The sequence below is a fragment of the Gadus chalcogrammus genome, chromosome 13, assembly GCF_026213295.1.
Source record: "Gadus chalcogrammus isolate NIFS_2021 chromosome 13, NIFS_Gcha_1.0, whole genome shotgun sequence".
Lineage (NCBI taxonomy): Eukaryota > Metazoa > Chordata > Actinopteri > Gadiformes > Gadidae > Gadus > Gadus chalcogrammus.
Genome location: NC_079424.1, coordinates 15,970,240 through 15,996,541, shown reverse-complemented (window position 1 = coordinate 15,996,541; position 26,302 = coordinate 15,970,240). Strand labels below are relative to the sequence as shown.

The 26,302-nt window shown below is 43.3% G+C and overlaps 1 protein-coding gene across 2 annotated transcripts; it reads left to right on the top strand.

Annotated features, from left to right (window-relative positions):
• The first annotated feature begins 14,918 nt into the window (after nt 1–14,918).
• Nucleotides 14,919–26,288, top strand: hrh1 (histamine receptor H1). Of its 2 annotated transcripts, XM_056606587.1 has the most exons (3): nt 14,930–14,990; nt 22,332–22,433; nt 23,314–26,288. In XM_056606587.1, the coding sequence occupies exon 3, from the start codon at nt 23,555–23,557 to the stop codon at nt 25,157–25,159; it is 1,605 nt and encodes a 534-aa protein (XP_056462562.1). In that variant the 5' UTR covers nt 14,930–14,990; nt 22,332–22,433; nt 23,314–23,554; the 3' UTR covers nt 25,160–26,288. The 2 variants fall into 2 exon arrangements, with proteins under 2 accessions (XP_056462561.1, XP_056462562.1); XM_056606586.1 differs by lacking the exon at nt 22,332–22,433 and having other exon boundaries at nt 14,919–14,990.
• Nucleotides 26,289–26,302: the final 14 nt, after the last annotated feature.

Sequence of the window (26,302 nt, the reverse complement as noted above, 5' to 3'; positions counted from 1 at the left end):
CGGCGGGTCTACAGCAGCCAAAACCAGCCAGCTAACCAGAGTGGAGCAGCTGCAAACGCAAAGCGAAGAGCAGTGCGAGCCAGGCTGGGGGCGAAAAACAGGGCGCAGAACGAGCTCTTTGGAGAAAAGTGGGGCGGTTTTGAAGATGAATCTGAAATCAATTTGAATGAATACCAGGAAGTAACCATGGAAAATGTGCAGCAGCCTGTAGAGGGGGAAAGTATGGATGCTCTGGGGAAGTTTGTTCGGAAGGGTAAGCAAAATGTATACTCAATTACCAGACTCAACAAATTCCTTGACGACACAAAGGGTCAGCGTAATATAAGCATTACATCTTTCTTCCCTGACTATAATCTGTTTCTCCTCTCCTCTACTGCAACAAGAGTGTCACTCCGACCAAGATAATCCCCCACAGTGGGAATTGGAATGGAAGGGACCAGTGTTCTTGGCTCTAGTGTTAGTGCTGGAGTAGCTACTCTTCTCTCCCCTGGTCCACCTTGGCAAGGTATGTCTCATGTGAGCATTAGTGCAGGACGCCTACATAGGGTTGATGCCTCCTTAGATGGAATGGCTTTTTCATTTTTCAACATCTACGCTCCGTGCGAAGGCAAGGAGAGATGTGTTTTCTTTAAAGCGCTGTCAAACGCATTGAAAAGCTGCCCCCCAGAAAATGTACTTATTGTAAGCCGGGATTTTAATTCCACACTGGTCCACACTTTGGATCGGAACCATGACGAGCCTCATACTCAATCAGCCAATGAGCTGAGAGCTTTGGTAGCTTATCATGGCTTTGTGGATGCGTGGAGAGAGGACTTTCCAGGTTCAAGACACCTGGTTAAAAAAAAATAGAAACATTTTATCAGGGGCAAGGCTAGACCATATTTATGTTAGAAAACAGGATAGGAGACCTTTTTTAAGAGCAGTATCACCCCTATGGGCCTGTCTGACCATCACTATGTCACTGTGTCAATTGCCACCACACTGTATAAGCCGAAAAGCCCATACTGGTGTTTTAACATTAGGCTACTTCAAAATCAGGGGTTTGTGAGTTCTTTCACCTTTTTTTGGGAGACCTGGAGGGCGGAGAAAGTTCCTAACACAGTTGTGGTGGGACCTTGGGAAAGACCAGATCAGATGGTTTTCGTCAACAATACACAGCAAATTCCAACCGAGCTGTAAAGACAAAACTTGAAGCTCTAGAGCAAGATATCTTAATTATATCTGTTAAGGCCAGTGGTGGGGATAAAGAAAGGGTTTGAGAGCTATCTAAATCAGAATAAGTTAAAACTCAGGAAACTTCTGGAGGATAGGGGGGAGGGGGCACTAGTGAGAGCCCGCTATTTGCTTTATGAAGACATGGATGGTCCCACAAAAAAAAATTTGGACTAGAGAAGTGGACATCAAATACTGAACACATGCAGTGTCTCAGCTCCCTGGTGGAAGAGAGAAAACTGACCCAGCAGACATCAGGTCACTTTCATTGTTGTTTTATGAAGATCTGTTTAGAGCTGAGGATTGTGATAAATCTGCAGGGGATCAGCTTCTGCAAGATTTACCACGATTAGGAGAGGCCCCGAGACTAGAGCACCCCCTTTCCTACAGCGAGCTCACCAAGGCAGTACAACAGCAGAACTCTGGCCGGACACCTGGTTTAGATGGTCTGTCGGGGGGGGGGGTTCAATAAGGCTTTCTGGTCTCTTTTACGACCAGACCTGCATAGCGTCCTCCAGGAATCTATTGGACAGGGAAGTCTACCTTTAAGTTGTCGTAGGGCAGGCCTGTCTTTGCTGCCAAAAAAAGGGGATTTGGGATACTTAGAAAATTGGCGCCCTGTCTCTCTCCTATGCGCGGACACAAAGATCTTCTCCAGACTACTCACCAATAGGTTAAAGGCTGTAGTAGGCTCTGTGGTCCACAGTGATCAAATATACTGCATTCCAAATTGATCAATTTTTGTTAACCTGTTTCTGGCTCGTGACATCATAACCACAGCTGCCTATCATAAGCTGAACCTGGGCCTTCTCTCCTTAGACCAGGAGAAGGCTTTTGATCGGGTCGACCATGGCTTTCTGTTTAGGACTTAAGAGGCTTTTGGGTAAGGTCCAGTTTTCATAGGCCTCCTCAAGCTGCTATATAAAGACATTTTTAGCATCCTTAAAATAAACGTCTCACTCACCAGACCTTTCTCTGTTTCTGGCAATATACGGCAAGGAATACGGCAAGGGTGTGGACTCTCTGGGATTCTTTATGCTATCTCTATTCAACCTCTCCTTGTAATGCTGAGGGCACGCCTGGGCACCATCGCTGCACCAGGGATTCCACAGGCCCCTACCGTGTCACTTACAGCCTATGCAGATGATGTAACTGTGATTCTGCAGTCGCAGGAGGATGTGAAGGTGCTCTCTCAGGTTTTACAAAACTACCAAAGAGCTGCATCTGCAAAGATTAACTGGGAGAAATGTTCTTCCTTTTTAAATGAAGACAGGCAGGACTCAACACCATCGGTATTGCCACAACGTTGTGTCTGGAATTTGGATGGTTTTAAGTTTTTGGGGGTATATCTAAGAACTGTTGCATATATGGATAAGAACTGGGAGGGAATGGAAAAGAAAATAGCCTGTCAGTTGCAACGGTGGAGGTAGATATTACCACAGCTCTCGTATAGAAGGCGGGTGCTGGTGGACTATAACCTGGCGGCGTCGATGTTGTGGCACGGAGCGTTCGTAGTTGACCCCCGTCTCCCTCCTCTGTAGTCTCCAGAAGATTTTTGTACATTTATTTTGGGATGGGTATCATTCGCCCCGGGAGGTGTTGTGCCTGCCCGTGGCTGAAGGAGGGCAGGGACTGATTCGCCTGGCAAGTAAGGTTGCTTCTATGAGACTACAGACGGTCCAATGTCTCCTCTATGCGCCCGACAGTGTGCTTTGGGTTTCCTTTGCGCGGTAAGATAGCTTGATCTCGGCTTTCATGGCAGCAGGCATTGCCAAGTTAGGACACCTGCTAGACCGTGAGAACGGAAGGTGGAAGTTGGCACTGGAGGTCCGCTACCACCTCCATCCCGGCCACCACCTGCTCAGCTTACTGCCCTCTGGTAGGAGGTACAGGAGCCTGAAGAGCAGAACCAACAGACTGAACAGCTTCTTTCCTTGGGCCATCAGGACACTTAACACTCATAAAACATAAAGCATTAAATAGACACACATACACCTCACTTTCTATAAAGTGCAATATGCTTACGGCCTTTTATATTTTATGTTTAGTATTCACCTCGCCTGTCCTTGTCTTGTTCCAAATGTTTTTCTTGTTATTTCTGTCTTTAAATTTTTTAACTTAAATTGCTTTTTTGTTTTTGTATGTGTAATGCACCTTCAGTTGGCTCTCCCAATTGATTTGTATAGGCGACTGTACAATGACAATTAAGGCTATCTTATCTTATCTTAGTTCAGTGCCCAGACTGGACTGAGGTCTCTGCGCCTGGTGGCTGACCTGTTGGACAGGCTCAGAGTCTCCCTCCCGCCAAGGCTCAGTACTGCAGCAAGCAGCGTGGTAGCTGGAATACCAGAACGTGGGGTTTTCCCTGATCTTCGGATATCTCCAAAGTGTGTATCTAGAGGACAGGGACACCTGCTGACCTTTGATGGTCTTACTAATTTAGTTTTTGCCTCAGTTGACCGAAAGTCAATCTATCACATATGCAGCAAATCCCTGTTTTTCAAGCAGCTGGTCAGTCGTCCAGACACCAAGTGGCGGCAACATGGACAGGTTCCACCAAACCTCTCTCCCACATGGCGGTTGCTGTACAAGCCTCCCATCTCCCAAAGAGTAGGGACTTGCAGTGGCGCGTCCTTCACTTGGCCATCCCGACTAACCATTTTGTCTCAAGGTTCAACCCTGACGTCATGCCAACCTGCCCTTTCTGCCCAGCCCCAGACACGGTTTTTAATTTTTTTACTGAATGCTCCAGATTGTTACCTTTGTTTTCTTCTTTCTGTATTTGTTAATATTTTCAGTATGGTACAGTAAGGAGAGAAAAGGAAAATGTACACTGGCAAATTTCCTTCTCGATCAGGCAAAGCTAGCCATCTATAAAACCCACAAGTGTCATGGTCCGCTTCTGATTTTCCCGTTCACCTGCCTGCCAAGCACCTTCATCTGTGCTCCCTATACATAAATCCTCTATCTCCACTCTGTCTCTGTCAGATCGTCTCTCGATACTCACAGAGCTTTCCCGCAACTCCTGAACTGTTCCTCCAATGCTGATCCTGCCTGTTACCGAACCCTCGCCTGTCTGACCACCCGCCTGTTGTCGAGTCCCTGCCGGCATGTCTGCTCCCCTGTTTCTAGCTCCTCGCCTGCCTGTCTGCCCTCCCGTTATCGACCCCTCGCCTGCCCGACTACCCGCCTGCCGACGGTACCCCCAGTCTACCTGATTGCCTGCCGGTTCCCGAACTCTTGCCTGTCCCCGTTTACTCTGCCTGCCCGACCCTGATCATCTGTGCCATCAATAAAACCTTTGGACTGCCCTGTCACCATTGTCAGTCTGTGCACTTGGGTTCTGCCTAACTCCCCCGTTACACACAAGACTGAGAAGGAGGAGGGCAATGGGAAGGATTTAGTGGGGGTGTTTAAAGTGATTGTCAGGACCAGGGTGGCAGCTGAATTTGAATACTATAAAATGACTGAGTTTTTATGTTTCAACCAGCGGTGGTGCATTGGTGGTGTTAAATGCTTAATGGACTGCCCTGATGGAATCTCTTTCCGGTTTTAAGACAATTTTTTTATTTTTTGTTCCTTTTGGTTTGACTTAACAAAAGCTGAGTGTTGAAATATATTTTTAAAAGTGGAAAAAAAAGTCTCTCTCTCTCAACAACATACTTTCCTCTCTCTCGCCCATGATGTCCAGCAGAGCCCCGAAGCCACGGGGGAAGAGGGCCAGGATGGAGCCACATGATGGATGCTGATGGCTTTCCCCGGAACAACCTCAACACCCCGACAACTCAATAGAGGAGACAGCAGGCTGTGGGACTACATAGAATATCCGTGTTCACATAATGACCCCAGAGTGATTAAGCTAGTTAGAGGAGGAAGACTAAACGACTCCCAAACCAAGTTAGACAGAGAGCTAGTTTGGTTTGTTCTTTGTTATTTTGGATTCCGGTAGGCTGGGTGCTAATAATGGGATGTGGAGGAGCAGGCAGTACAGTAGAGAGCCACTGGAACCTATAACAACATTTGATACATACATTATATACAGTATAGGATCCGCTGAAGAGGAAGAATACCATAAGGGAGTCAAAGTGAAGCATGAAAAGTCGAAGAAATTTGGTCAATGTGAGCTGAATATGAAACAAATTCGTGAAATCGTGACACTTTTACCCATCGAGTGGTTGAAAGCGGCATTATGCAATATGTTTTCCATATAGGGCAGAATTAAGTAGCTATCATACATCTAGAAGAGTAGCTACTCCAGCACTAACACTAGAGCCAAGAACACTGGTCCCTTCCATTCCAAGCTAGCATCACTCATAACATAGTCTCAGCCATAGGAGAGGGAGACTTTAGTGCCACCCAGAGGTCCCTGTGTTAAACAGCTCTAAAGTTGTTCTAGCCATACTTAGTTCCCACAGAAAAGCGAAAGTATTTTAGATTACATTTAAAAAATGTTACATGTTTCATTTAGGGTTACCATTAGGCTACTTTTAGTTACCATATACTCAAATGTTATGCAGCTAAAAAGCCTTTCTTGAATAACCCCTTGGAAATTATCATTATCATTGAAAACTTACTAAGATTCACTTACTACGGTCCTTAACAGCCGCCTGCCAAGCCGAACCCAGAAAAATGGATCTCCTCGCTGGTCTTCTCCCTATCTGTCTCAGTCTTCAATCGTATCTCCACTCACTACCTCTACTGTCTCCCAGCAATGCCGAGACATCCCACTTTCCACCTCCAAACTCTCCACAGATTTGCAGATTCATATATACTGTATATATAGGGAGAGAAAGATAATATTGTATGTGCTGTGTGACTTTATGTCCAGGGCAGTGAAAATATACAGGTAAGTTGGCTGAAGAAGAGAGGGAATGAGACCCAGCAAAGGAAAACTGGTTGGAATTGAACCCGGATCACTAAAGGCGGACTGATTCCTCAAGCCACCGAGGACTAGAGTTTCTGTTTTCGGCAGATGAATTATTGAACCCCTACTTCACTTTATTAATGTATACAGCCAGAGATAACTACAAATGTCCCCTCATCTCGGGCACATCTAGAATACAAATGACCACCTTAATATAGTCCCCCGAGACCGTTCTTCTCTTCTGCCCAAGACAGTCGAGTGGTAATAGGGTCTGGGCGGCGGGAGGCCCGTTCACTCAGCCTCGTGTCGCGGAGGAGGGACTCCATGTAATCACTGGAGAGCCAGAGTGGCCCTTCATATCTGATACTCTGCTCTTCATAAAAGCCCACTGTAGTAGTTATGGACTAACAGTGACAGGACCTCTGATTAGATCGACACGGACAAGTGGGGGGGCTTGTGGTTAAAATAAAGAACGAGTCACTCTCACAGTCCCACTCTCTGCTGGGGTGACAGCGAAGCACAAAGCTGCCAATTTCATTGTCATTCGCTCACGATATCAACTCCTCCTCTACACAGTGCAACTCCTTAAATAATGGCATTCTCCTCTGCATTTACATGTGCTGCTGCATTTTTCTATGCACCCATTTTTAAGTTATTTTTATTGTTGGATGGTTTTCATTCTAAGCCTTGTTTTCAATTGAAGCCTCTGCATGAACTGCAGAGATAACTGAAGCATTTTACTTCGCACTTTAAAAGTACAACGATTTCATCATCCCAACATGTTTCCATCCTTTGTTGTCAGTTTTGAAATGTCTGCTCTACATCCATAATGAATTACCAATTATAGGCAAACAGTTACAACATTGGAAAAAAAAGTGTCTCCTTCCTTTCTCTTCCAAAGCTTTACTGTTTGTGTTTTGTCTGCTTTTCCAAGGAGCTTTCTTAATGCAATGTTGATATATCTGAAGTCTCAACTTGACCAACTCCTCAAATCCTAGCTCAAAACATTCAATCCACTTTGTGGTTTGAAGCAGTGGGAAATATCTCTGATAAAACCTAGATGCTGCTTGCAATTCAAGCACCTCTATAATTACACATCCATTTATAGAGGTGTTTGCTAAGGCACTCACAGCAATCTAGACGACGTAGCTTCATAATTTCACTGTTGGGTTTTTTCTACTTTAAGATTCACCACCACCGTCAAACCATAATCCGTTTCACACTTTTCCATGACTTAAACTTCCTCTTCTTCATCTTTTTGCCTCCTAAGACTTTTTTGGGTTGTATAAGCTCTCCTTGGCTGACATTTTATACTTCAAAATATGAGCATTGGATGACGCTTGCTTTTTAAAGGAGTAACCAGGTAGTGAACGATTCTGTTAACAGCCAATAAGTGTTCAATTTAAAAGCACTCAGTGAATCGGCAAGCATGTTTTCATTAATTGATTCACACTATTTAATGCTCATCAAGGATATCTATGAGGCCTTGTGAGTTCATGTGACAAACACCTGTCATTCTTAGAAATACTTTACATGGACGTGGAGCAGGAAATTCCACTACCTGTATGGCGACATGATGTCTAGAGAGAGACAGAAGTCATTGTAATCCTGTCACATTCTGAGAGGCAGGTCCATTCCTACAGGCGTTATGAGGAGATGGTACGCCACATGACTGGGATTCTTCTACATGCTGCAATGCAGTACAAGACCGTCTCATCACAGACTACAGGCCTATGCATCCCGCTGCTTTGAGAGGACATGTAGCAGAGCTTTCCTTTGCTTACAGTGCATTATGAGGTCGTACGACATATTGCTGCATTGTCATACATGTGGTGTTACAAAGCCGTTCTCACGACTGCTTGATGATGACGCAAGGCAGATTGTTCCCATACAATTCGTCTTGTGAGGACGCGCAGCAGACGGCTCCGTCTCAAAGTTGGCAGGGGCCGGTCGTTGAGGAAACACAACTGCCCGACCAACTGCTCCGATGACAGATGGTTTGGTCACCAGCAGAGACATCAGAGAGCCAAGGACTCGGCCAATCAGCCTGTCTTCTGGCAGGTAGAAACACATCACGGGTAACATTCACCAAAGGTCAGCCGCCTCAGCGCAGATGTTGCAGCGTAACGGGCGGGCGGGAGAGGGATGCTTTAGAGGCGCACACGGAGACTTCCAGTCGTTACTAAATGTTACCAGTGGAAAAACACAGACATACTCACATACACACACCTGGTCAGAGTCAGACAGACATATGCACACAAGCACACACCTCTACAAACATAGAGTAAACACCCACGAACACACACACACACACACACACACACATACACGCTCCCACACTTCATGAGTGCTACGCCGCAGGGAAGAAGCCTGCAGGGGTCGACATAGGTGAAGGGAGCAGCTGTGATAACAAGGCTTCACCATTATCCTGATCTCAATAGCCACTGATTCCTGACTGGGGATTCTTTCGTACCAAACTCCAACCAAGCAATTATCTGGGCTGATCCCCTGGAACATCACCGTTTAAACATCAGCTCGTTGCAATTCCTTTTGTTCCTTGATTCAGTGCTGCTTCTTACGTGCCATGCTACACTATCTGGAATCATTTCTCGACACTGCCACAGAATTCTGAAGAGGGAACACTATTTCTACATCCTTTAAACAGCCGCAAAAACCCACGAAAAAGTAATCTGGAACAAATTCCCTTGCACAGCCACCGAAACCAATGAGAAAATAATCAGGGATAAAGCCAAACCCTAACCCTAACCAAGCTACAGACTCCGAATGAGAATGTAATCTGGTGAATCCTTGACACAGCCCAAGAAACCAAACAAGGTAATTATCTGGAATAAATAATGGACGTTTTAACTATGTTACCATACCAGCTGGCCAATTTAATCATATAATAAAGCCTATTTGTCTTTTCACACAATTCCAGGTGCACGTGTTATAAATGGTGTTTTCAACGATTCTGACCAAGTTGCGACAAAAAAATAAGGTTATTTAAGGGATAATGCCCGACGAGGTATCCATTATCAGGAATTAATGGACGACGTGGAGGCGTGAACCGTCCGACGCGAAGCGGAGGACGGTTGCCTCCGCGAAGTCCATTAATATATTTATACCACGGTCACTTACCAACGGTGACCAAATTAAGACCATTAATTTATATTTTCATGCGTTTTACAATCTGAATATAAAGTTTTCCACAAAACATACATTTGTTTCCCTGGTTACGCCTGAGGGTCCGACTAATACCCGGAACCACCATTACACGCCCGTTGGGTTCTCATGCAACGGAAACGTTGTTCACTCCTCCAGTAATTAGGACGGACCATAGCTACGACTTTAGAACGGGAGGTAGCGGGAGGTATTATAGTCCGCTGAGCTTTGTTTTGTTTCCCGTTGCTATGGTTACTACTATTTTAGAGACGATACGCCAGCTAGCGCATTAATTGAGAACGGTAAACAGACAATTTGACGGAACTACTTGTCCAGGTGTCCGTATATCAGGAGTTAATGCACACCCTGCATCCAATCAGAATCGAGTATTCCCGCAGACCGTGGTATAAGGAAGGTTAAACTATATCGCTGAGGCTTGAAATCTCCTGAGTTCTATGTGCTGCCATTGAGAACCTATACAGCTGGGTTTAAATCGGATTAAAGACCTAACGCTGTTTGAGTGCGTTGACAAAAATGTTAACCACATCGTGTCCATGCGGGGATCAACCAACCCTTACCGATGAAAGTGAGATACAAGTTCAGAGAAGGCCGACCGACAGACAGACAGAAATCGTCATCATGGTGTACTCAAGAGCCAATTTCCTCTCAAGGAAACCCCTTTAGAAGAGTATAAACATAAACATAACAGAAAGTAATTTGATTATACAAAATCTCAAATGCCAAAAACAATAACATTGTCTTTGTGATGTGTAGAACCTTTCCCATTATAAAACCCCCCTCTCCAAAAATATGGGTTGGGAGTCCAAACTGGATAGATGCTTGATACACTTATATACAGTCTTTCACGGAACAACAGCATTACACAGTCTGTCACTGTCTGGCTGGATGAGATAAACGGTTTTACAACAATATCAGACAATTTGTTCCTATTCCCCTTGCTATACTTGAGAGTTTATAACTGTAGTATTGGAAAGAATGGATTCACAGTGTTGGAAGTTTTTCAATAACATTGGATTCTCCCCCAAAGCCTATTACATCCCCTATTTGTGGGTTATTGGTGTTCCAACAACATCAATCATTCCTCTGTCGTCTTTCTAACTTATAGTCATCCCAAAAATGTACAATAAGTTTCCTTCTATTCTATCTGAATTCAACTGCAAACAAATATAATGTATGACTGTAACTTCTTTATTTATTTCGCGGCATGTGAATTAGAACCACAATGCAAAGTATATTGTGGGTCGCTAGAATGTATTTCATTTTAAAAGCACCACTGACATCTTCTGGAGAGTTATATTTCGGGGATATATAGAGTAGTTCCAGACCATTTCATCACCCAGCAAAAAAATTCTGAAGTAATGTAGCCCACTGCAGCCTATTAGCAGGCCTTGTACACTAGCGTTGGGATTATTTGTTTTTCAGTTTCAATTGATAAATCAATGTTATTGGCACCATTACATTTTTCTATCATGAAATCACCGTGATAACTAGCCTTATGTTAATAATTGTTACGTCATTGTCAAAAGGTAAACTTTGTTTTGAAAAAACAAATTCACCTGTATATTGTAATGACCACAGGGACCGGTAATTTAGATTACCTTTAAACTAGAGGTCACTGTGGGCGCGTCTCCCTGCCCTCAGAGGGTTTAGCGTTGAGAGTCAGGATTTAGAGTCAGGGACATAGCTGGTCAGGGAGGACTGCTTTTACACAAACCTCTTCACTTGCTTTCGGAATGGTGGTGACATTTTGAAAAGATTCATTCGGGAAAATGTTTTCCTCTGCTTTCCTTTACAAAATTGTATTAAACTTCTGTCAAGTGTTTTTGTTTACATATTAAAATTCCACATTGACTTCCACATGTTTGGTGCGGTTCATTTAATTGTTCTTTAACTTGGTTAATGTCAAGCTAAACTCCTGCAATACATTTAGTATACATGATTGTTATTCAGCAATGTTCACATAATCCTTTTTGAAAAAAATATGAAACCTCCATATTACTACTTAATTCAAGCCTATTCATGTATTTAACAATGTACATACTGCCCCGCAGGCCATTCTCTGCTACTACCACATGTTCAATCCACCAACCCGTCTCGCATCAATGTACTATAGCTACGTTGGTTCAAACGGAAGATGTCGTTTGGTGTGAGGCTGTTGTCCAGCAGAGGGAGCTGTCATACACCTTAATTATACAGGAATGTCTTTGTATTTACATTTTAAAATGTTCATGGGCTGGTCTAGTTTGTCTGCAAATAACTCTGCCTCCAGCAACAGGATTTGTCGAAACATATGAAGTGAAAGAAATAAAAGCCCAGTTCACCAGATCTGAGGTCAGCTGCGGTCAGATTTTGGTTCATGAATGTATTGAGTGAACGACGTCTGAGCTAAATATTAACCACCTTGAACTTGGTTCCCTGGAGCTCGGAGGACGGCAGGACGCGTGTTTACCTGGTCGATTAGGCCCTGAATGCAGACCCAACCCAGACATCCTAATCACAGACCCTGTGTTTAATTAGCCCCGAACATAATTTTTGGGTTAAAAAAATAAATTAAAGTAAAAATATTTATAATTATTTATAAGTAATAGCCTAGTCTAGATAGTCCTTCTGGCAAGAGAATAAACCGTTTAAAAACGTAACCTTTTTACCACCTCAAGTGAATTAACCTATCCTATCCCCAGTTAGATGTGTGTGTGTGTGTGTGTGTGTAAAGTCTGTCTCACTTGTATTAATTTTACTCTGAAATAACTTCAATGGAACTTAAGACATTTGGGGATAAGCAGCACAGCAGTCAGGTAGCTATTTTAAGCTATAATAAACTGCGCACTTTGTTTATTTAGGTGAAGCATTATGAAAAATAATTCATGCAAAATAAAGCATAGAAATAATTTTGGCATTTTCATTTTCCGTCTAGGCTAAGCCCCGGAAGTTTATGAAAACTATAGAAACACCCCTGGCTTAAAGGGGACCTATTATGCTTTTTCGACTTTATGACCTATAAACGTTGTTATAATGATTGATAGTCATGTTTTACCATACACAAAAAACGATGTTGATTTTCGGGAAACTCTTCCTCTCATCTGTGCGCTTTCAGCATTCTCTGTCAACGCTCGGTTTCGTCCTTCTCCGCCCTCTCCCCTCCCCTCCGGCCAACCCAACTCCGTCGTGATTGGAAGCGCGCGCTTCCTTGAAGCGCGCGCGCGCAGATTTGACCAGGCATATGGGGGCGCGGCAGGAGTGCCTCTACGTAGATGATTTACCGGAAATGTGAACAAGTGAATCGCAAACGTTGTCCAGAGTGTTTAGCGCTCTGCACAGCCACCCCAGACTGTCAGCAAGGAATACGTCGAAATGCATGTACGTCATTATTTGACACTTTAGTATGGTTAAACATGACTATCAATCATTCTAACAACGATAGGTCATAAAAGTTATAGGTCCCCTTTAAGGAGTGGACCCATCAAAGACTCATTTCACAAACGCATTTTTTTGCAATCACAATTAGGTTGTTTCAGACAGTCATTAGCCAGTGACGTCAGTGGGGGTGGCAAGTGGAATCACGTGACAGCACTTGGACGTTGGATGTCCATGTCCTACAAGCCGTAGCGAGACATTATATGAGTATAGGGACTTGGAGGGGAATTTGCTTGGGAATACCAGGTGCTGTAAGGGACAACAGATGGAAAATAACCTTCTGGCTAACTGGTGCATTTACAGGAATGTTAATTAATGAACACTCCCTGTTAAAATAAACCAAAAAAAAGGATAAGGGAACGTATTAGGCTTAACAAAAAATGGACAGATCTCTTCTAATCGTCACTTTACACCAGGACATCGACGTTGCACTAGCACTGCTTTGCCTGTAATTCCCTGGTGTAGTAGAAAATACTATTCAATATCTCCAATACACGATATTAGAGTGCCTAATAGTGGTGTGCACTCTCATAGGCAGGGGCGTAGCACCAAATTCTGGGCCCTGTATACAAGAGGTACTGATGCCCCCCCCCCCTCCCCCCCGAATTCCCCCTACCAGTCCCCTGCGCAGAATTGTTGGGGGGGGACAATTGTTGACGGAGGGGGGGACAACGACGACACGACGAGACGTGACCTATAGTGGCAAATGGCCACTGAGCGCAGTGTGGGGCTCCTACAACTAGGGGGTGGTAGAGAAATAAAAATATTTTTTCTTTTTCTTTTACATTCCCACGGCCCCCCTCTGCCTTGGCCCCCCCCAAGCCTGTACAGTACCTTACACCCGCAGTCCAGCGGCCCTGCTCATACACACACACACACACACACACACACACACACACACACACACACACACACACACACACACACACACACACACACACACACACACACACACACACACACACACACACACAAACACACACACACACACACACACACATACAATGTACGTTTTTGAGAACAACTGGACGCACAGACACACGCATTGGCGCCCACACACACAAACACACACATTTAAGGATTTTCCTCAATGAGTCCTCCCACGTTTATTTCATTCAACAGTTCTTGGATTTCCATTAAGAAAATCAGTAGCCAAGGCTGCATTTTAAAAAAACAGAAAATAAATGACATATTGGATATTGCAGCCTATGGATTGTCATGCGCTCATGCGATCCTAATAGACTGATGCGCAATTGTCACTCTACCAACTTATATGTAATTTAGACTAGAGCATCATGCTGCACAGGGAAGCACAACGCAAAGAATTCAAAAAATATTAAATAATAGTATTATTTATATAAAATATTGATATATTTGATTTATTTGTAATTGTGTATGAATTTATTGGAAGTTACATTCTGGCTTACTTATAGTGACAATATTTGCCTCAGTGCCATCTCAGATCTCAGTCACGACCACATTTTGTATTAAGACTATGATATATTTAAAAACTTAATTGTTGGATGAGTCTATATATAGCCGAACGATCATATATATATTCTCTTCACTGCTGACTCACAAACCAGACTCACCACATCAGTAAGAACGACCTTAGCAGCCTCTCAAACAATTATGGAAAGAAATCAGTTCAAACATTGAATAGAAGAATATCATTAGAAATGTCAGTTGATAAAAACACACGTACACACACACACACACACACACACGCAATCACACACACACACACACACACACACACACACACACACACACACACACACACACACTAAAACACACTAAAACACACACACACACACACACACACACACACACTCACACACCCACACACACGCACACACACACACTCAAAACATGCACACAAACTCGCACACAAACACACACACGCACACGCGCACACACGCGCACACACACACACACACACACACACACACACACACACACACACACACACACACACACACACACACACACACACACACACACACACACAAACGTGTATGATATATTATTGCATTTGCGAGGAACAGTACCTTGTGTTTAGTCTACTTTGTGTGTGTCATGGAATGCAGACTTTTCCTAGATGCCGCCAAAGCGCAGGAAAGGAGGATGAGTTAGGAACAGGGGGTGGGGGGGGGGAGGGCATTAGAGACCGAGAGAGGAGGAGTGATGGTAGTTTCGTGTGCGGTGCAAAGATCGCGCCGAAGGATTTCAGATTTTCCAAATTGTCCAGAATCGATAGGCTATACTGCGGCAAAACGGTGTTCCTCTACTTATGGCATTATCGTGTCTTTCATGGGTAAGTTTGCTTTGACAACCTGTGTTTTTCTTAGATTATAGCTGCGATGTAATGAAACCAAAAGCTCCGTTGTCCGATGTCTTTTAAAGTTGTTTTATGAAATATGACATAGCCCTGCCTCTGTCTTTTATGAAGGTAAACTTACAGAGGGGACCAGGGACATGGATTTAGCATTTGAAAAAGCAGTTTTTAGACCAAAATAAGGGAAAGTTTGTAATCGGAGATTGTAGTGAACAGGTGGATTTTGTTCTGAAGGAAAGATCTACTATTTGACATGTTTCATATAAGCTATAAATAGAGCCCACAACATCATAATTAACGCTGTGTATCCGCCCACTCGTAATCACACCAATGACATTAGCCCAATGGTAATTACAGTCATGTTGGTTAATTAGTTTATTGTATAGTTCTGGCAATAAAGAGCCAAATATGTACATAAATGATAACCGTTTCAGTTTTGGCTGACGACACAAAGTGAATCCATTCCAAGCAGAATGAGACAATGAGACTTTCAAGTCTTATCTAAAATAGCTATGAACAAAGGGTGAGATCGTAATTATGCACACCAGATACGCAACAGAGCGGGTTTGGGGCAGTTTAAGAATGGTTCTTTAGATTATGCTACCATCAGATAGGCCTAATTTGAAATTTTGTACAGCTACAAATCTATCAAAACATGTCCTTGCCTTAAATGAATATTTAAGAATTATTCCATATATTCGATGTATTCCATGTATTCGATTCAATGGTGTATATATACCATTGAATCGAATGTAATACCATTAATGGTATTACAACTAACCCTAACCCTATACTATTGGGACATACAAGAGAACTCCGCAGAGCATTCTCGACAGTGTCATTAAATCAATTGCTAGGCAGCATTACAATGAGATCGATGGGGATCCGTGAAGTAGTGCAGGGCAGAGGGCATAACGATCCAATGAAGATAAGAAGTTGGATGACAGCCAGGGAAAATGTGTTATGTGTTAAATTATGTTGACAAGCAGTGCATGGCTTCTATGTGTACACAACCTTTGATCTGCCAGCTCTCTGTGAGTGTAGTTTGGGGGCTTTGAGTGTGTTCTATACCTTTCTCATTCCAAAGCTCAGGGTGAAGAGGAGGGAGCGGTAAATGAGTAGGAGGAGGAGGAGGATTGGGAGGAGGAGAAGGAGGGGGGGGGGGGGGGGGAAGCCAAATAGAGGATATGGGCTATATGGAAGGGGGCCAGGATTGATTTGGAAATGTTTTCCTGGACTCACAAATACAATTATGGTTTTAATGATAAGGATGGCACGAGTGTAGTTTGTGATATCAAAAAGATGATCAGCTTATGTGTTATGTGGTGTACCATCATCCAATCTCCCAGACTTTTTCCAGTGTGGTTTGGGTCCATCTCAGTCTCACCTCAGACATGGTATGGCTAAACACAGGTGTAGTCATAGCAAGCTACGCTCCCTTAGATTACATAGTACAGAGTCATTTTCTGATCTGGGCCTGATAAGTGATTAATCCCACCTAACGCACCAAGGCAGAACCTCAACCACATCCGGCCATCCCCAAGAACCATTTTGTTCACTACACTTAACCCTACCAAGAAACACTCAGGACGTTTCGACCACCCTGAGTTTAACCATACACCATTTGGGACAGGGTAATCTTTCAGGTCCTCCCCCCCCCCCTCAAACTTGATGCATCATAGCTTTCTGCGCCCTGATTGTGCCAAATGTCATGTAGTAGGCGCACTTCAAATTGTTTTGCTAAAACGCCAAATACACTCCCTATTTGTCTCTCACTCGCTCTCTCTCTCGCTCTCTCTGGTAAATGGACTGCATTTATATGCTTTTACCCAAAGCGCTTTACAATATTGCCTAACATTCACCCATTCATGCAAACATTCACACACCGATGGCGGTGTCAGCTCGCTCTCCCTACTACTTATGATTTGATTTGTTAATGATATGTTAACTAATTGATTAATCCATGCTTTTTTATTGTGGTTAATCATTCAATTGAATGCAGGTTTATTGTTTGAGTATAAGTTGTTTATAATGAGTTCATCCACATGGTCGCACATCTTTTGTTGATTGATATACTTTGTATTTTCCCATATTTTTTCCCTATCTTTTCTCGAGTTTGTTGTGTCACATGGCTAAACCGTGTGATAATAATTTAGTTTGCAGATCATTTTATATCATCAGTACATTTGTGTAATCATAACGCCTGATTTATATAATTTAAATTTAATCTAAAAGATTAACGTGTCAATCGATTTTTTATCAAATATGCCAATTTCCTGATAATGTTTAATATTACAGACATAATAATACAGAAAATTCCCTATTATCTGGGTATAAATTCTCTACACTCCGAGGGGTGTCAAACGTACGGCCCGCGGGCCGGATCAGGCCCGCGAACGGGTTTAATCCGGCCCGCGAGATGATTTTGTGAAGTACAGTATTGTAAAAAAAAATATATATATATATATATATATATAAAAATCCTTCCTAGCATTACATGGATTGAATTGACTGGCACTGATTAATTTGTTGTACATTGAACTACTGGACAATTGTGTGTAACTGGAAGTCGCTTTGGAATGTAACGTAAAATGATCTGCTATTTTTCAATGAAAGAAACTGCTGTTCTTAAAGTGCGTATTGGAAGTTAGATACTGCAGTGAAGAATCATATAGGAAAAAAATTCGAATACACGATTATTTAGTTTTTATTAATACATCTACACTACAAGTGGCATCTTGAGCCGTTTTTGTGATACAATTTTACTTCCGCATCTCAAACGCTCGTTTTCGCGTGACGTAGGAATTGGTAGACGGACAGTCTAATCATCATAGACTACATAGGCAACATAACAACAATGGATAACAGTTTCGGACCACTTCCGTACAATTTTGAGCCAGCTAGCCGTGAGGGAGAACAGCAACCACCCAAAAGGGGGAGACACCATGGTAATAGGAGGGAGATAGAGTTGTGGTGTCAGAAGAATTATGGTGAGCCAGGAGCGGCTGAACATCAACACGGCCACGGAGGAAGAGCTCATGACCCTGCCCGGTGTCAACCGCCCCGTGGCGCGGAGCATCGTGGAGTACCGGGACTGCATCGGGGGCTTCAAGAAGGTGGAGGACCTAGCGCTGGTGAGTGGGATAGGCGCCACCAAACTGGAGATTATTAAAGTGGAGATCTGCGTGTCGAGTAGGACCAGTTCGTCGCAGCACTCCCCGTCCTCCCTGCGGAGAGACCCGGAGCATATGTCCTCCTGCAGCGGCATGAACATCAACACCGCCGTCCCGCCGCAGCTCATGAGCATCCGCGGCATCACGGAGAAAATCGCCCGGAACATTGTCGCCTATATCGGACCCAACACGGTCCGTTCAAGAGCATCGAGGACCTGGTTCGGGTCGATCACATAAACTGCTCCCTACTGGACAAGATCCGTTTCCAGGTGTTTGTGGAGCGCTCAAGAACTCCGTCCACCAATACCAACGGCGGGCTGACCTACACGGGTCGGTCCCATCCGAGCCCAACCTCGTTCAGCCTCCGGAGCGACGACCTCGACTCCCGCCGGGAGGACCCACGCAGATGGTGTCCCTGCGGCCCCGCGAGGCACCGGGCCCGCGGGACAGCCGGGCCACGGTGCGCCTGGCCACCTGGGACCTTCAGCGCTGCTCCAGTGAAAAGGCCAACAACCCTGGCGTCAAAGAGGTCGTGTGTATGCCCCTACTGGAGAACGAGTGAGTACAACTAACGTGAGGGTTTGCAGGCTCGAAAGCCTGCTCCATCCTTTCTCCGATCGGGGAAACTGTCAAATCGGAGATGGTCGGACAAGAGGTCGGAGTTGGAACAACCCCCACAGATACAAAACCTCATCTCGTCGATTAGAAAAAAACAAAAACCACAGGGGGGGGGGGGGAATACAAGACCCCTCACCGCGGTAACCATAGACTGCTCACAACTACGCATAGAGCTGAGGCAGCAACAGCGACCGCGTCTACCAATTCCTACGTAATATGACGCGTTTGACGTATCACATAAAAAAACAACGGTTTTTGAAGCCTTGCTCAAAATAGTCACTTTAAAACTGGATTTTTTGCCGATATACTCTTTTAAACTGATAAAATCCTGCATTTTAATTTCAAAGAGCAATTTTCAGAGAATGTTATGTATAAATATTTTTAAAAACATTAACTTCCAATACGCACTTTAATGTGTCCACTAGAAGTCGCAATAGCAATTATGTTAAGCAAGCAAACTTTATACCGGGGCTGAGCAGGGAGCAAGTATAAACAGGTAGTGCAGCTAGCCTGGAGCTACCTTGTCGTTCTGCCTTATACTTCCAACATTATGTGCTTTGGCACTCTCATTGCCCCAAAATGTCTCTGTCAAAAAGACGAAAAGTGGACACAGAGTGCAGAGTTTTCCAAGAGAAATGGTCATCGTCCTTTTTATTCACGGAAGTAAATGGGAAACCTGTGTTTGGTGTGCTCACAGCATGTTTAATTTTACATAATTATGCCATATTTTTACCGGTCCGGCCCACTTGGGAATAGATTATCCTCCATGTGGCCGCTGAGCTAAAATGAGTTTGACACCCCTATAGAGAGCTCTCTAAAAAAAAATCGGTTTGGGGTAATTTCCATTGAAGACCCCAAGTTACACCACTGGAGAGGCCGAACTGAAAGTGGATCGAAACCTTTCAGATAAAAGTTAAATGGGGAGAACTCAACTGTCAAAATAATTTGCTAAATTAATTGGTTGCCTGTAGTTTAAGATTAAGCTAAAGATAGCTAGTCAGTGTGATAAAAATATATTATTGTAGTTGGGCGGCAAAACTTAAAGGTCCCATTGCATGCTAATTTATGGATGCTTACATATAGATGTTAGTGGGCCCTTAATAAAGTATTTGAAGACGTTCAAGAGATTCAGCCTTGGTGCAGAAATACAGCCAGTATGAGCCAGTCGCACATTGAGCTTTCTCCAAACGCGCCGTTTTTTAGAGGCGGGTCAAGGTGGAGGGTGGGGGTGTGGTCCTGAGCAGCTTGCGACCACGGTACCATGCACTCGTGTTTACAGTGGATGTATCGCAATGGCGAGGCGCAGACAGCTTTTGGCCATGTTCTGTTAATATTCTAGAACACTCTGGGTGCTCTGGCGGGGGTCCAGGAGCTCTAAATCTCAATAATATCATATTATACATAGATAACTATATCATTAAATATATATAACGTGTAATATAAATATATATAACGTCTAATATCGCTGTGTAATATATACACGGCGATATTAGACGATATTAGGAATTTCAAACGACCACGTCGGGTTCTTCGACGTCTCTGGTTTTTCCACTTCCACATCAATCTGAAGTAGACTGAACCACGACATGGAGGAGAAAGGGATTGTTGCCCGCGATTGTTGACCGTGATTGTCTCATGGGACGGTGGTGCCTCGGCAGCTGGCAGCGGGGCTGCGGCGGGAGAAAATCGCGGGCAACAATCCCTTTCTCCTCTATTCCGCGGTTCATGTATTTCAGTGAGTCAAAGCCAAAGTTCCTTTCCCCCAAATCCTTCTCAACTGTGTCTGAGATAACCCCCACTACGAGTCTCGTTGTGGAACTACCAGAGCCGTGTTGTGCGCCATAACACCAACAGGTGTTATGGCGCCTCCAGACGATATTATGAATCTCAAACGACTGCGTCTGGTTCTCCGACGTCTCTGGTTCTTCCACTTCCACATCAATCTGAAGTAGACTGAACAGCGCCATGGAGGAGAAAGGGATTGTTGCCCGCGATTGTTGATGGTCTCGGAAGCGGGCAGCGCCGAGGCACCACCGACCTTCGGCGGTAGTGCCTCGCGATGGTGGACACTCATCATTTTGGAGAGTGGACACTCTCCAAAAGAGTGACCATGTAGGTCTCTTATGCTGGTTGACTCTGAAAGTTACTCAATCAAGGTTTAATAGTTATATGGTTTGGGTTTATTGTGCTCAATAGAGTAAGGGTTTAATGCGTTCAAAAGTTAATGTTTAATGGAGTTGGCAGAAGTGGAATATAATATGCATTTGAATTAGAGCATAATTCCATCATGATTCCAGTTTTCCTTACCATAGAACGAGCCCTTTATATGGGGTGGGTGCTCTTCTGAGGCCGCCATGTTGCCCTACCATCTTCATACATAGCCCAGATCACACTTTGATATCCAAGTGTAGAATAGTGCAGCTAATGGCAGTTAATGGACGACGGGGATAATGAAAACTTGTTGTGCATTCTTTAATGCATCAATGTTTCGTAGACATACCTTTTTGCAGTTTCCTCCCTGTTCAATAACTTAAAGTAGGCTATTCTTTTTTTGGAGAGACTTGGTATCCAAAACAAAACTGTTGCAATACAAGTGCACACAGGTTATCAAAAGCAACCTATATTAACGTACCGTAGTGCAGGTAAACATTGGCTTGTAGCGCCGATTGCTATCGAGATGAACGATCAATGCATATAAACGATGGCAATAATTATTCGTCTATGGATGTAGCTTATCATTATGGATTCAGTAAGAGGATTGTGTGTGGATAAATGTAAAGGCTGTTACTGCAGCAATGACCTATAATATGTGTACGGTGACCATGGTGTCTATACCAAAGATACCGTTTTGTTTTGGATTAAACTGGTTTACCTACTGGCACCATACCCAATCCAGGCCATTCCAGGCCACCATTGTCGGTGGAAAAGGATAGGGGGATCATTCAGGTGGTCCTGAATAGTTGCACAATCAATTATATTCATTATGATATTATTATTATATTAATAGTTGTGAATAGTTTGACCTTTCATAAGGTAAATTCTCCTGTCCAGATGTCCCATAGGCTGTTAAATGTTTCTTTTTAGATTTAGGTTTTTGTTAGTGTTCTATGTTAGTTTACCTCACCATAATTTATCCAAGTGAAATGCATATCTGTAACTGTGTAAATAAATTGCATTATAATCTAAGGAGGAAGTACTGTCATAGAATGACAGTGTGAAGCAATGGTCATAGCATGACCATAAGCATTCACAGGAATCACTGATTTGGGACAAGAACATCAACTTCAAAAATTTTAAATTGGTAAAGTTAATTCATCTTCATAGATTAAAATAAAAGTATAAAAAAGGTCATTTTTAATCTGATATTAGTCATACTCTTCCTAACAGATGTGGTGCACGATACAAAAGTAAAATAAGATATGTATGAGCCACTTTATGACATAAGCATAAATACTGTGATAAAAGTACTATAGCACGCTGACACATCTTAGCGAAGATAATGAGCATATTCTCATTGTTGCATGTGAAGACTCCACTAGGCTGACTGTGCTGCTCAATGGGACGCACTTTGTTGCTGTTGGAGAAACAACACTCGACAGCATGGTGTCCCTTTCCACACTCCTACTTCTGCGTAAGGATCATCAGACATGTCGGCCAGTGTGGTCATGATGCATTGTGGAAGAGAGTGTGAGAGCGAGAGAGAGAGGGGGAGAGAGATCGATAAGGGGGGGAGGGAGAGATTGAGCTAGAGTGACAGAGAGATAGAAGAAGAAGGCAAGAGAGAGAGAAGGGGAAGAGATGGTAGATAGTTTACATAGCAATATGGCAAGATAGAAAGAGGCAGACAGACAGACGGACAGAAACACAGACATCTTAACGGAGATAAGAGAATAATGGCATATGACCAAGCATAATCATGGTTCTAGGGGAATAACTATGTATAGCCATGTAGAAAGATGAATAAATTAATTTTCAATGAGTCAGAAAATAAAACCTTTTTAAACGTGAAGGGAATTAAACATATAATGGTATTGTAAAGGCGTCTGCTCTGGATAGATTTCACACAGCATCACTATAGCAACCTTTTTTAGCTTGCATTTTCCCTTTGTAACTAGTTAGCAGAACAGTGTATTATTCGTAAATAGTGTATTATTATCAGGATGAAGAGTGTTGATGTGTCACATGATAACACTTGATTTGCGGTAAATCTGCAATCTGTTTGCAGAGGCGAAAGTAAACACAAAGCACATTTATACTGCTACTATCGAGCTGTTATTCAAGCTGGTCGGTCTGCTTCCAAAATATGATGACAATAAAGATTACACCCACAGCAACTCTCCATTTCTACCCCCCTTTTTTTTGAGCACTTCTTTCCTAGACACATAGTCATAGCTCTTTACACTACACAACCTATGGATATTTCACTCCAGTCTCCAGTGATACAGTCATTGATATGTTACTTGTACTCACTGTGTGTTCCTGTCTGTTTTTTTTCCCTTCTATATTCCTAGGCTGTAACTGTTTGGAATGTGAAGACACATTTCCTCGATTAAGCATAAGGGAGTCATTTCCAATTGCAACACGGCTGTCTGATTCCAAACAAGCTGGATTCACAGGGCCTAATGTAAGCAGCGCTGCTCCTGACTATTACTCAGGCTGACTGAACCCTCTGGCGCGGGGGGATGCGTGAAGAGACTAACCCCAGGTGTTGATGTGACGTGAGGGGGCAGTCTCGCCCACCCCCGGACTACCATGATGGAACCTGGTTTTGCAGCTTCCCTGGATCGCCTCCACCTCAACAGTGGTATCTACAACGCCGTCCACAACTGGAGCGTTCTCCACAATGACACCAATGAGACGTTGTCCCTGCAGGACTTTGTGTACAGCACAGCGCTCGGAGTGTTCTTGGGGCTAGTGTCTCTGTTGACGGTCCTCATGAACCTTCTGGTCCTCTACGCCGTCAGGAGGGAGAAGAGCCTGCACACTGTGGGGAACCTGTACATCGCCAGCCTCTCGGTGGCCGACCTGATAGTGGGCGCCACGGTGATGCCCCTGAACCTGGTGTACCTGCTGAGGGACGAGTGGTTGCTGGGCCGTGCAGTCTGCCAGTTTTGGCTCATCATGGATTATGTGGCCAGCACAGCCTCCATTTTCAACCTCTTCATATTATGTTTGGATCGCTATCGGTCGGTCAGGCAACCTTTGAAGTACCTAAAGTATAGAACGAGGGGACGGGCGTGTCTGATGATCTCTGGGGCCTGGCTGCTGTCAATGATGTGGATTGTTCCTATTTTAGGTTGGAGATGGTTCACCCCCGTGGACCTCAAACCAGAGGATGAGAATAAATGTGATACGGATTTTCGCTTCGTAACCTGGTTCAAAGTGATTACTGCTATATTCAACTTCTATGTGCCCTCTATTTTAATGCTGTGGTTCTACACGCACATCTACTTGGCAGTCAGGCAACATCTGAGAGAGAGAGAGAGGATTGTCCATCCAACCGATTCATTTGGCGATAATGAGATTGAACATAGCGCTCTTAACCCAGAGGTAAGTGCTTGCAAATCACCAGTGAGAAACAAAGACCCTTTGGGTAGATATACTAAGAATGACCACTTGATGGATCATAACACCCTCGATCAAAGATATTCTCTCGAAGAAATGGCAATTCTGAAATCTCAAAAGGAAAGTGCTCAGAGGTCAATGCTCATGATGACAACGGAACAAATATCAAGAAAGAACAACAGGAGTTCTCCGGAACTCCTGTTGCAGAAGCAGACCAACACGACGACTATTCCAAGTCTGCCGGGGGGGTCAGCTTGTATAGCATGTTTAGATGAGCATAATGACATCAAACACTACGTATCCATAAACGAGTGTTGTGTTACAGTGCCAAACTCAGTAAGTGGCGAATTTGACTTAGGCCATCTACCAAAGGTAAAGCAGTACACTACTGTCATGTACAACAAAGACGTTAGTCAGTCAACCCAATCGGTGGAGGAAACCAGTCAGGAGACCGCATCAAATCAAGCCAACGGTGTGACAATGAAACAGACCTGGCAACGTTTTGTTGACCAATCACGTCTCCGGATCCAGTCACTTAGAATCCGCAAAGAGCATAAGGCAGCTAAGCAGCTGGGCTTCATAATAGCGGCATTCTTGTTGTGTTGGATTCCTTATTTTATAGCTTTCATGGTCATGGCATTCTGTCAGAGGTGTGTGCACCATGATCTGCATATGTTCACCATATGGCTTGGGTACATTAACTCAACTCTTAACCCCTTTATATACCCTCTCTGTAACGGCAACTTTAAAAAAGTTTTTAAAAGTATTCTACATATTCCTGAGCATTTATAAATGCTTATCGTGCCTGCAACAAAATGCTTACTTGTGCCTATGCATAATGACTGGATGAAGTCTCGATACACAAACTGGCTTTGAATTGTAAAAAGTGTAAATAGCAAAAATAATAATATATTGAATGTACTTTTTCCATTACAGCCGCCTGAGAATAGTAAAATACAAATACAAACAAATGTCATATATATAGATATATATGTTTTTTGCACTATAGTGCCATATAATATTGCAGTGGAAGATGGAAGACTGATAAATACAAAACCAAAATGATAGGCAAGAGACACTGTGATTGACACCTTTTTTTTGTTACTTTTGAGTCGTCAGTTCAATTATAAGCCTCCAGACAATGTATTGTACTTACTTGTAAAAGGCAAAGGGACTTAAATGTGCGAAACAAGTTTCACAGCATCCTAACAGGGTATTGAAGTGAATGAAAAACATTTGTATAGTATTTTCCAAGGTTCACACGTTTTATTTGGTGTCAATAAATACTATTTATTCTCAATATTTTTGTATTAACGTATACATACTGTTCCTCAGTATGTCAACTAATGACATGTCATGGATCTGGTGTGTATCCTTCATTTGCTTTTACCTTTTCAATGAGGGAACGCCTCACAAAAGGTTGCTCAAATTGTAATTAGAACTTTGTGTTTAACAAAATGTTTAATAAACCTGGTGTTTCAAGGGTGAGGGCGTTTTTGAAAGATGTCTCTAGGTGTTGTCCAAACTTTTTAAGACTATTGTTTATTTTTGATGTGTGGACTGCTCAATGCAAAGAACACTAAATGTTTGTTTGAAATGATCTGTGGACTTGGACTCGAGAAAGCACACCCTCACCACCCTCAACAGCTGGATAGGATACGGAGGGATTTACTATCCCAATCAATCATTCACAAGTAATACATATTAGCTATTTTATTACCATGCTGGAAAGAAAACATGATAATTTAAAATCAATAAACACCATTGTTTTAATGTTATTGTCAATTAGCGGTCCATTGATGCAAAATATAACATTTTGCTAGAAGAAAACTAAAAAATATATACGAATACTGTTGCCTCCTGTAAATCTGCAAGCCTGGCCCAATATTTCTATTGATACGGTAGATGGTATGACTTTACATTGAGGCAAAAAAA

Bases quoted from the DNA above. Each gene is read 5' to 3' on its own strand.
- hrh1 (XM_056606586.1), top strand. From the start codon at position 23,555: ATGATGGAACCTGGTTTTGCAGCTTCCCTGGATCGCCTCCACCTCAAC.